The following is a 12264-nucleotide window of genomic DNA, read 5'->3' as shown; positions in this document are numbered from 1 at the left end:
CACTGAATGGTTGTCAATCATTTGGTCAAGTGTTTCTCTAATATACGCAAGAAATAATTCTTCCTTATGGGTCAGTGAGTATTTCCTGCAAGGTGGAATAGATGCTCTTAGCTGAAGATTTATAACACAACCGTATGCTCAATGAATTGGAAAGGCATTTGCTCCTTTTATACTAAATACATCTGCATAGTCTGGGTAAGTGAATGGAATCAATACGTCAGGAACCTGTTTTTGAACAGCAAAACAAGTCAAAGGTTGTTTCAAAAGAGCTGTGGATCTTCGTCAACACTGCTCTTTACAAGGATGAGAACTCATCACAATGTATTCATCTTGCAAACAGATTTTAGGGTTAAAGAGCCATGACCAAGCACAATGGGAATCATTCATGAAGAGATAACATTCAAAGTTTTGGACTCAACATGGCCGCTTTCCATAGCTAACAGCGATGTTTCTTTCACCCACTGAATATCTACAGAATTCAGAAGAGTACCATCTATTCCTAAAACAGCCTCAGGTAGATCTTTTGTATGATGGGAATCTGTTGTTTGTCACGGAATTCCTTTTCAATAAAATTGCCACAATCAGTAAATAATATCATCAAAGCAAGACTATCTGACGTGACATTTTTCAGATGGAAACGTGAAAGGCTTGTCTGGTGTTTGTTCTTTACAGACAGGACTGTCTGTCTCCCAGAAGGAAGGGGCAGATTTTTACAAAATGTCCACCGTGGCCACAATAAGGGTAAAATGTCTTTCTTTCTGCATTCACCTTTTGCACAAAAGGGACCTCAAGAAGTTCCAATTTGCATAGGTTCTTCACTCTATATTTCCAGCTACGGCGCTTATGTGTCTTTGGGCGTAATCCACCTTCACAGAATATTTTCTACTACTCAAGCCGGCTGCCGGGCTTCAACCCAGAGGGTTAAGTTAATCAGGGTTTCATACTTGTTAAGGCCAGTAGGTACTAAAGTCAACATGTCCTTCAGCTCATTTCTTAATCCATTATACACAGCCATGGCCGCAGCTTCATTAGTCCAGATTGTCTTGGCTCTTCATTTCTGAAAATGTATACTTAAGGAAACTGAATCTCTCTTTTGTTTGGAGATTCACATTTTTCCAAATAAGCATTCTGCACAGTTGCCAGCAATTAATTACTTTAAGAAATTGTTCCACAAAGGCCAAAACAAAATGGAAAGCAAAAGACTATTTCCATTAATTAGAGGTGTTGGCCACGTGAATGCGTCTTAATTCAAATATGAAAGGATAAATGAAACTCGTCACAGGAAAATGCTTGGTGTCCGTTTAAGAAGTGAAATTTGCATTGAGCCATGAAAGCTTTGATGTATTGCTGATCTCCAGAATAAATTTCCGGTTGGGATAACCTGTGGCTCCTTTGGGAAATCCAGTTCTGCTTATACCAAAGCCACCATTCTCCGGATGGGTCCAGATGGGTCATGGAGTCCTCGGATGCTACGGAGGTACTAGGAATGGAGGGATTCAAGTTTTCCTGATTTGTACTAAGCTCCATAATCTATGTTAGCAGAAATGTATGTGCTTGCCAAGCAACTTCCAAACCTTTCCGAATAAGGGTGAGAGATTGTGACATGATGCGGAAAGGATTAGCCTAGGAATGCATTGGGCCTAACAAACTGTCATGGCACTGTTGGGAATCATGTGGAAGAAGGAAATTCTGATGTTAGTCCACCACTCTACAAAGCAAGAACAGTAAGCAGAGGAATAGGATCTCCAACCTACTGTCCATAAGCGGGGATTGGGAACAATAGGAAAAAAGAACACACTGTAATGGATGATTGACCTCGGAAGGTGTTTTGGATAACACAGGTTGACAATCTCTATCTGAGAGGTCTGTAAAGGAATCGTGCACACCACTGGTACAGTGAATCGGACCGAACACAGGACGTACCCAGCTACCTTCCCCGACCTCAGGCACACTAGAACAGTAGATCTTCAGAGGATTTAAAAAAGGATAAATAAAATGGAAATGCAGGAGAAAAATGTAGAACAAAATAAAGGTGCAGAGAAATGTCGTAAACTGTTATGTAACTAAGAAAGAACCATACAACTAAGCAAGTAGCAAGGCAACTTGCTACTGACATCTAGCTGCTTAAGTTACCCAGGATGTGATTCTACGGCAATCTGATTGGCTGACTTTTTCTGACTGAGCTGGAAGACCCAGGCTCCTATCCCATTCCCTGTTTCCTATGAACTGGTCTCCACACTCTCCATGCTTGTAGCATTCTCATTCAGCTCTTTTCCCAAATCGCCTTAGGGTAAGTGCATGTCACCTGCTTTGTACCCAGATCATGACATTGATACACACTTTAAACTGGAGAGGCATTTTTTTTTGCGTAAACCTTTTGATCCCAAAGACAAATTTGCACAGAATTACAAAATCTACTTAAACTGTCAGCTGAGTTTCAGCATGCCAAGTTTTGTAATGATCCATCAGCAGGAAAGAAAGTTAATGGGGGTGAAGTGTGACAAGGCAAGTGGTTTAGTGGTTTGCCATTTTAACTTAGGAACAAATTAACGTTTGCAGATATCTACAACCTAAACAGCTAAACAAATTAACATCAAACAATTTTTTTCCCTGTCATTTTGAAACTCACAATTCTGCTCCTTCTCATAAGATTTGATATTGGGATAAAACAATCAGGAGGAGCCAAAAGCGGTAGACCACAGGGAAGTGCTCTTGGGTATCCAGACATGTGGAAAAACAAGGCACTCCAAAGAAAACAAGTGTTTTTAACCATGCACTGCATGGGAATGACGGTAGGGTCTGGCAACACTGACCAACCCCCTCTTCGCAGGCAGCTACACACATGAGGTTGAACGTGGGCCCTCGTCCATCCCCAGATTGTGCATGGTTTGAGTGCCAAGGTGGGTTGGGCGCAGGATCTGGTGCCCAAACTCTCGCAGGCGTACATGACTGAAAATACGGGGTGGAATTTTAAGTAAGGCAGAGCTACTGACTTTGCCAAAGAGCCAGAATACCAAAATAAGCAGGGCTACTGGCTTTATGAAGGGGTCAGGATATCATTATATATAAAGCATATGTATTGTCTATGACAGAAAATAGCCAATAATTTAATGTATATTAATTGCATGTCTAAGTCTTTCTTAAACAGTTTTCAGGGTACAAAAAGTAGCCATAGAACCAACATCACAAGGGGGCTCCGCACTCCAGTTGAAAAGCATAAACGTCAGCTAGGAGTGCTTTAAAAAATATGGTAACCTCTCCTCGGGTCATGGATTTAATGACCAGGAGACCATTTTTTTATAAGTTGCTGGGGGAGGGGTGGGCAGGTTACTGCACTCCATGGAGCCCCCCTAGAACATATAAAAAAGGATTTGTGTTGCCCCTCCCTATTCTAAGGGCACCACCAGGCTCAAACATATAAATAAAATAGTCCTCGCAGGACTTTATGGGGTGCTCCCTCACAGAGCAGGACCTGTTATTGAGAACATCAGGTGAAGGTATAATTCCCTTTGTAGCAAGGTATCTTTCGTTCCCCCTGCTTTACCCAAGGATGGCTTGATACTCCTTTTTCCTTTGCCTTAGCAGGAGGGCTACGATTTTTTCAACTCCCAGCCTTTCTTTAAGATGGGGTGATGTGTACCCCACAACCTTCTCAAGGGTGAGTTAGGGTACCTTTATTTCCCCCAACTTGGCAGAGGGCAAGTAAAGTAAGTTGTCTGACCACTTTGCCAAAGTGCAGGAGTGGCGTCTAGTTCCTCTGCTTTCCCCAAGGGCAAGAAAGTTATGTTTATCCACCCTTGCCTTTCCCAGTCTGCCGAGGCTTGGGTGGTTGGGGTAAATGTTTTGTTCCATTTACATCTCTCTCCACCTTACCCAGGGACTGGGATTTCTCCCTTCACTTTGGCAAAGAGTGGGTGTTATTTTTTTTTCTAAACACTTGCCAAGTCCAAGGGAAGGGCTGGTGTGTAACCTCTTCTATGCCTTGCCATAGGATGGAGGATATATGCATCCCTTGCCATGGACAACTGTGGTGGAATTATATTTCTTAGGCCATCTTGGTCATGGGCCTAGTCTTTTCACATCTAAGCCCAATGACAAGGGTGGTGCATATCCCTCCCATGAGCGGGGTATATTTTTTGCCTCTAGCTCACCCAGGAGTGGAGGTAGTTTTTTCTAGACGCTTATCTTATCCAAGGGTCAGGGTGGTGTGTACCCTACATACACGCCCTTGGCCAAGAGAGAGTGGGAATATATTCATCACTTCAGCCTCTCCAAATGGTGGAAAATGTGGGATTTCTTACACAATGCGTTGCCCAAGTGCAGAGTGGGAGCATGGTTACTACCACCCTTGCATTGCCAAAGGGGGAGAGATTTGAGGTATTTTCTAACCCACTCTACTCCTCCTTTCTTCTACTCTTCTCCTCCTTGTCAAGGAGCAGTGGGTTTAAAAAGAAAAGATTCATTTTGGTGGGGCTTTGGAGAAAGTGGATAGATGCACTGCCTTTGACAGGGCCGGACTGGGAACCCAAAACCGGCCCTGACAAAGCGCTCAGCCGGTCCCCCACCCCCACCCCCGGGGGATGGGGGTGCGGCCGAGCTCTTTGCCAGGGCCTGTTTTCGGCCGATTTTGTTACAGGGTCGATTTTGCAGCTATGCTGCAAAAACGGCCCTGTAACAAACGCCCCAGGGGTCCAAAACCGGCTCCCACCCGTGCGGCGCACCGGGGGATTGCCTGGTGCCCGCTAAGGACAGTCCGGCCCTGGCCTTTGACAGGATGAGGTTGTAATTCCGGTCGGACGGCGGCACTACTGTTATTAGATCTCAGTGCCGCCTTCGACACGGTCTCGCACGGGATTCTGATTCGGCGTCTTGAGGAGGTGGGCGTTTCTGGCTCCGCCTTGCACTGGTTTCGATCCTTCCTTACGGATAGGTCATTCCAGGTGGCGATCCCGCCCGGTAAGTCGTCATCCTACCCGTTAGACCAGGGAGTCCCACAGGGGTCATCACTGAGTCCCACCCTTTTCAATCTGTATGTGAGACCGTTGGCTGCGGTCGTCAAGCGGTGGGGCCTGACCATGGTCTCTTAAGATGACACGCAGCTGGCGGTCACACTGAGTGGGGACTCAGACCTAGAGGCTCCCAGGTTCTGTGATGGTCTGCGGGAAGTGGCTAACTGGATGAATTCTAACTGTCTCCAGTTAAACACCAAGAAGACGGAGATTATGGTGGTTGGTAAACAGGTGGCTTTGTGGGGTGACAAATGGTGGCCTTCGGAGTTGGGTGTGACTCCCCTCCCAGCGGCAGAGATAAAAAACCTGGGGGTGTGGCTTGATCCTTCTCTGAGTTTCATCTGTCATACCAAGAAGGTGGCGGCTTCTTGCTATGGCATCATCAGAGGACTTCGACCCATCCTCAAATTCTTTGATGCACCCACAAGACAGCTGGTGGTCCAAGCATCAGTGCTGTCCAGGCTGGACTATGCCAGCTCCCTATTGGCGGGGGTTAACCAGTCAGAATTTCTGCGGCTCCAGCGGGTTCAAAACGCTGCGGCCCGACTGGTGACATGTCTGCCTAGGCGGTGCTCGGTGTCCAATGCCCTGCGCTCTCTCCACTGGCTCCCTGTGCAGCAGAGGATTAGATTCAAGGTTCTCTGCCTTGCATTTAAAATCCTCAAGAGTACTTCCCCACAAATCTTGGAGAAACTGCTGATCCCCTATGTCCCCTCTCGCACTCTTAGATCGCTAGGCCAGAACTTAGCAGTGGTCCCGCGTTTTAAGTTGAGCAGAATTGGTGGCCGCTCCTTTCGAGTCCTGGCAGCGAGCTGGTGGAATTCTCTCCCTCCACAAATCCGGGCCATCGATGAGCTCCTTCAGTTTAGACGGGCTATCAAGACCTTTTTATTTGTTTAGCTCATCTGTTTTGTCTCTTCTCCTTTCTGCCCGCTTTTAATGCTGTGTTGTGTTTACCTTCTCAAAGCGCCAGGACGCCCCTTTGCTGGGGCAGCTGTGCGCGGTACAAATAAAAATAACATAACATAACATAATGAATTTCCCCCACTCACACTTAGTTGTACAAGGCTAGGAGAGAGTGAGATACGTATTCATCCCCCAGCACTGGGCAAGGAACAGGGTGTATTGAGTTGCTATCACCCTTGAGTAACGTAAAGAGTAAAGTAAAAAGTGTCACAAATGAAGGAACTTGGATGGGGGTGGCACAGTAGTAACCCTTGGCCAAGGTAGGAACGCAGGTTAGATCCTGTCGGTGATCTCCACCATGTTTATTATGATGGGCCACAGGCTGATGGTACAACACTCGGCAGAGGGGTTGTTTAAAGGTGGTGTCAATCTTCCTGGAGAGGTGATGCCATACTTTATATTTCCTCCCTTTTAAATATGTGAAAATGTCTGTTTAGGGGTTCCACCTGGCTTATTTATCTGCAATATTATTTTCAAGATTTACACAGGCTTTTATGAAAACTGGTCACATCAGTTGGATGTAGGGCATTGTTTGATGCAGATGACACCCATCTCATCAAGACAGATGAGAAGGTTTTGAAGTTGAGAGACTGCCTTGAAGCCTTCTAACAATTGATGAGGCAAAATGTCATGGGGGTGAAACATGGAGGGCAGGTGGACAAAGTAACATGGTTCATTACTGACAAAGAAGGGTGTGGATAGAAAAGAAAAATGCTATCACACGGCCAGTGGTGTCTGAATCATACCACTTATGTTGTGCTGTGACAGACGTGGAGCAACACAGACAATGGAAGGAGGGATGGTGTACAACAAGGACAAAGAAAGGTGGGAGGGAGAGAGGGCGGTTGGGGGAAAGTCAACGTAGACAATGAACAGAAGGAGGGAGGGATGCTGAGCGGCCACTACAGACAATGAACGTAAAGAAGGAGGTAAGATGGGTGGGGACAAGGCAACATGGTAACGAACAAGAGTAAGAGTGGGTGGGCAGGTAGGGGCAAGCCAACATGGACAACAAATGGAAGAAGGGATGAAGTACGTGTGGGAGGCAAGCCAATGCGGTCAATGAACAGAAGGAAGGAGGGTGGGGGCAGGCCAACATTGACAACGGAAGGAGGGAGGGAAGATGGGGGAAGACAACTCAGAACATGGAGCGAGGGCGGACAGAAGTGAGCAGGCAGATAATGGAGGGGGACAAGCCTATAAAGAGGAAAGAATCTTATGCCACATGACCATAAAGAAGCAAGCAAATGAGAGTAACAATGGAACAATGAATCTGTAAGCAATGAGCAGTGTTGAAGCCCACTGACCGAAAACAAAAGGTCTCGAAGAGACAGCACCTGTTCTGTCTAAGTGAGACTTAAAAAGAAGGTGAATGCTGAAACTCATTTTTAAATTAGTCTATTTAAAACCAAATTAGCAGACAACTAACACACTTTAATTACCTTCAACTCCAGGTTGTTTAAGCACTGAGAAAGGCTCCATAACAGTAGGCGGAGTGGAGTTAAATGTGCCTTCTGCCTGGGCCTGCTGCCAAGGTTTAATGTCGGGTTTAGGCCCTGTTGGATTCCTCATCCTTTCAAATGCCTGTGCTAAAGGGAGGACAAAAAACGCAGAATCGTTTAGCTACAAAATTCTTTATTGGATAGATCCTTATATTTTAAAGTTCACTCTATTTATCAGTCTAGCATACAGAGATCAAATTGGACATATGTACGCTAAACAATTTGTAAAAGTCCTTATATAAGTTAAATTGGGAGTACACTAAAATGTATACTGCAGAAATGCACGCTTCCTTTTTCACCACCAAAATCTATTCTATTTATTATTAATCACATTGCATTCTTCTGCTAATTAGAATTGATTTTTGCCCTGTACACTATTCCTAATCTTAGGTGCATTTGTAACTTGATCAACTCGCTGCTGCCTCAACATGTATAACTCGACTTTCTTTTGGGATCCTTTCGCTTAAACTTGCACTATAATTCATTTTATTTCAGGAGCTATATAGTAGAAGACATTTTGATGCGAAACACTTATTCATATAATAATATTTTAAAGTATTCCAGGTATTAAACTGAGAGAACTGTATATCGTGTATTCAATCCCTGGAGGATCACACTTGGGTAAAGCGGTTTAGCTTTCCTTTTGTTTCCAGCACAGATGTACGCTGTATATCAAAAACTGATTGTGGTTGAGGGAAGTCTGAAAATGAAGTAGGCTTGGTTCACCATACATACCTTAATAACCCTATTTGACATTTGTTCATTTTCAAGATATAAGATTTCTCCAGAAGAAAATGGAAAAACAATCGTGTTTTTTCTTAGACTAATAAATGCTTAAGTTCTTCAACATCTTTTGCAACATGAATAACAGTGGCTGTGCAATTCCCAGGCACACCACAAAGATATCAAGCTTCACTTCTACTGCAGGTCCTCCAGGAAGGAACGCAGTTTTCCATTCTAAACTAGCACATCATTAATATTGGTTATCCAAACCTCAATTCACTAGTACATGCCTTTGCGATTGCAGGAGGAATGTAGTAAACCTCCTCCTTCTGCTGCCGCTCTGTAGTCATCAGGTCAGTCAGTGCTGTATCGAATATTCTGCAGCACTACTGGGAGACACCTTAACTGGAGGACACTCACATATTATGACCTGGTCTAATGAAGCCTAACTGAAAGTGGCCACGTTGACTATATTGCTTAACAGCAACCCTGTTTTCAGAACGTCATCATTGTGCTTAAAAGTAAACCCATCATCTACACAAGGACTGTCAGCAGTGAGGTAAAAACAAAAGTGGCACAGTAATGCAATACACACAAAAGCAAAAGAGGCACATACATTACCACCTTTTGAGACCAATCATGTAGGGATGATTAACAGGGAGTTACCTACCTCTTCTGTCCCCTAACCCCATCAACTCTTTCACGTGCCTAAAACTGCAGGCAAGAAACATAAGCACACCCAGCTATCATTAACTGTCATACACATACAAAGAAATTCAACCACATCTCTCCCCACCCTAAAGCTCTGAACTGGCTTCCTCTTGAGGCCAGAATCCAACTTAAGATGGCCAGGATTACTCACAAGGCTCTATACTCCAATTCCCCTGCATTCCTCGCCCAGAAACTCATGATATCCGGAGGGGCCAGAAACTCCCGGTCTGCCAGAGACCTTTTGCTCCAACCAGCTCGCCAATGGAAAAAAAAACCCTACAATAGGGCCTTCCCCGAGGCCGCTCCAAGAATATGGAACTCTCTCCCGCCCACCATCAGAAGACCCATCTTTGGCACGCTTCAAAAAGGAGACAAACATTTTCCTTATGGGCAAATTCCTCACCTAACGATTGCATTACAATCTCCTCTATGACATTGTTCCACCCACCATTATGGCATTATCCTTGACTTTTTCCGGATGATACCTTCCCGGCCATTCTGGGCATCCCACCCGGGAGCTGAGACTACTTATTTTCTTGTATAATGATTCTACCTGTTTTTATCCCAAAATGTATCCGGAATTTGATACTGCTTGTTTTTCCGGCACAATATACCTAACCCTTTGTATCCCATTGATATCCTCCCCTCCTAAGTCCTTTGTATACATCCTTCAATCCTGTAAAGCACTCTGACACCCTCACGGGTCTGGTTCGCGCTCTATAAAACTTTAAAATAAATAAAAATATGCAAAGTGAAACTTAGCAAAGCACACACTCATGCACGTGCTCGGTCACCAACCTTCACCTCCATAGCTCAGCATGAATCCCAACCAATAAATGCACACACCCAACTACACATCCACAAGCATCACTGCTAGACTGCTTAGGAACAAGCAACAGCACGACTATTTAGAACTATCATTTCACTAACCTATTCAACTCCAAGCCCAGCCTAGCATACCACCACCCGCTCAACCTTCAGGCACTCTTGTCCCTAGTCTGCAGAGGTAGGTGCAATTGTGTGATATGAGCCTGTAAGTCTAATACATTATGAGGACAAAGATCCTATCAAAGGTAAGTTTGCAATCAGCAGATATTCGCTCCAATACATCTGCCTTGCAAAAGTTAGTCCTGCAAGTCATGTCAATAATCACTCACAAAGGGTACCTAAAAAAACAACCCAAAGAATGGAATATATTTTGAAAATAAGCATACTCACTACACTCAAACCTTGATAGCAGACAACTACTATTGTATAATCACTGGAAATGTGATCCCCTATCTACGTATGTCCACACGGGACATTCATAACTGTGTAAGAACATTTAACGAATTTTACAATGTTTTGCTTTATATGCCTAAGAGAAACACCTTATTATTGAACATTTACTCATCATGGCTCAGGGCCTGAAATGTTGCTATTACTTTGTAATTGCCTATTAGTTTATATGCATCTAAGCTTATTATGATATCATATAGTAAGTTTTCTACTGGCGGGGGAGTGTCGCCCCACTGTTTTGTAAGCAGGTCAAAAAGGAAAAATAAAATGATAACGCAATGTTATTATCATTTTATGTTTCCGAACTGGCTTAGGTGTGGGGCGGGGCCGGGCGGGCCAGAGGAGGGGGATGTGTGGTGGGCACTCTCTAAGTGCGCATGAGGGTTTGGCCGTCCCTCTTGGGCGGACCAAACAGTGATGCGCACTTAGCATGTTCTTTACCTGGCTGTATGGCACAGACTGAGTGGAGAACATGCACAGGCTCCCAGTCCCTGTTTGAACACTAAACCACTGCACTCATACCAATCACAACTCTCCTGTCATGCTGGTGTCAGCAGCGTCATGATTGGCTTGGGGAGCCTGTGTGCTTCCTGCTTCTAGGACTCTGAGTCGACGACCGAAGAGGGCCGGAAGGCGGCAGCAGGCCTGCAGGTAAGTGATTTATTTTTATTTTTTTAATCCCCTCCACCCCCCTCCCCCCGCCACCCTGGTTATATAGTAGCAGTCAGTGTGTTTCACCTGTATCTTGATAGTGTGTATATATTCAAAAAATACCTAGTGGGTTTAAAGTGAATATGAAGGTGAATTCCCATGCAAGCTTCTCACCTTGCATCACAAGAGTATTTTGCTCCAAATTACATCAAGAAATTATATAAAATGAGCCCCCACAGCTCTCTTCGGGAGGTAGATACTTTGGGCTCAAGAGGAGCAGGGTAGGTTTTGATGTAACTGAATCACGGCGCTTACCAGGTAAGCAGCAATAGGGGCATAGATACAACCTTGTCTTGCAGGCAGAGTTTGGACTGCAAATGTAAATAAAGTTCAAGTAGGCGAAAACAAACATTTAAGTACTGAACCCTCATAGAATGGCAAACTTTTTGTATGAATATGGTTGTTAGCTAAGACTAGATACAAAGGGAAATCTCACAATGTTATATGCTGTCTGCTTTCAAATTTTGTTCATTATGTTACCATGTAATCAATATTTTTATATACGCAATAGTTATTTATATATAATATGCCCTAAAATTGCCTTGAAATACAACCTTAAAAATAATAGTTGGGATTTTGTGTGGTTGCTCGCTACAAATAAATCAAATACCTGTATACCAGTTCTTTTTATAAACCAAACATGCATTCTCTGAGAGAAATATGTGGGTCATAAACTGATTAAGAAATAAAAGATTCAAATGAGGTTTGTAACACAATCTGTGTCTGTGTTAAAATGGCTCATGGGAATTTACGAATAAGAACGAATATTAGGAACCAGTAACCAATTACTTGATGTCATAAGGGTTTCCTGTTTCTGATGACGATTTTCGATCTAGATTAATTAACTGCACAGTTACTTATAACCATTCCAATAAAATGACACGGTTTTAAACACAAGGTACATTTTAGTCCAAAAAACAAATAAAACGTGTTACTGCATCACGTAGGTAAAACACCACATTACAATTTTAAGGCTCTATAAAATCAGTAAGGTCTGCAGGCAGGGCTCATAAGAATATAGCTGTACGGTTAGTGGGTGCCTCGGAGTTCTGCTGTGGAAGTGAGTCTGTGAGTCGCTTTTGTCGAGGAATGTGACGCCTTGCTTATTTGTCCTATGTGGCCCGCCACTGAAACTATGTCCAGAGAGGCGCCCTCATAGACCGTTTCAATGAGCTGACGATTTTGAATCTCGGGATACCAGCAATCACGTAGTAAGTTAGGCACAGTTGATAGGGCCTTTGCATTATAAGGTATGTTGTAGCTTCAGAGGAGGCCACTTTAAATTTGTTGGAAGAGCTATTTTATCCGGGATGGTACAAACAATTGGTTCCCTAAATTGTTTGTATTTGAGGCCCCACCAAAAC

The 12264-nt window shown here is 43.9% G+C and overlaps 1 protein-coding gene across 2 annotated transcripts in view; it reads right to left on the bottom strand.

The window, feature by feature from the left end:
• Nucleotides 1–12264, bottom strand: part of ZFYVE16 (zinc finger FYVE-type containing 16) — a 589878-nt gene that overhangs the window by 377812 nt on the left and 199802 nt on the right. Inside the window, exon 5 of one of the 2 annotated variants that reach the window (XM_078675306.1) lies at nucleotides 7418–7564. The exons of the other annotated variant lie outside the window; for it this stretch is intronic. Within the exon in view, the coding sequence (XP_078531432.1) occupies nucleotides 7418–7564 (147 nt within the window). The remainder of the gene's footprint in view (nucleotides 1–7417; nucleotides 7565–12264) is intronic. 2 annotated transcript variants of the gene reach the window in all.

This window comes from Lissotriton helveticus, chromosome 2_1, assembly GCF_964261635.1.
Source record: "Lissotriton helveticus chromosome 2_1, aLisHel1.1, whole genome shotgun sequence".
Lineage (NCBI taxonomy): Eukaryota > Metazoa > Chordata > Amphibia > Caudata > Salamandridae > Lissotriton > Lissotriton helveticus.
This window is presented reverse-complemented; position numbering and strand designations above follow the sequence as displayed.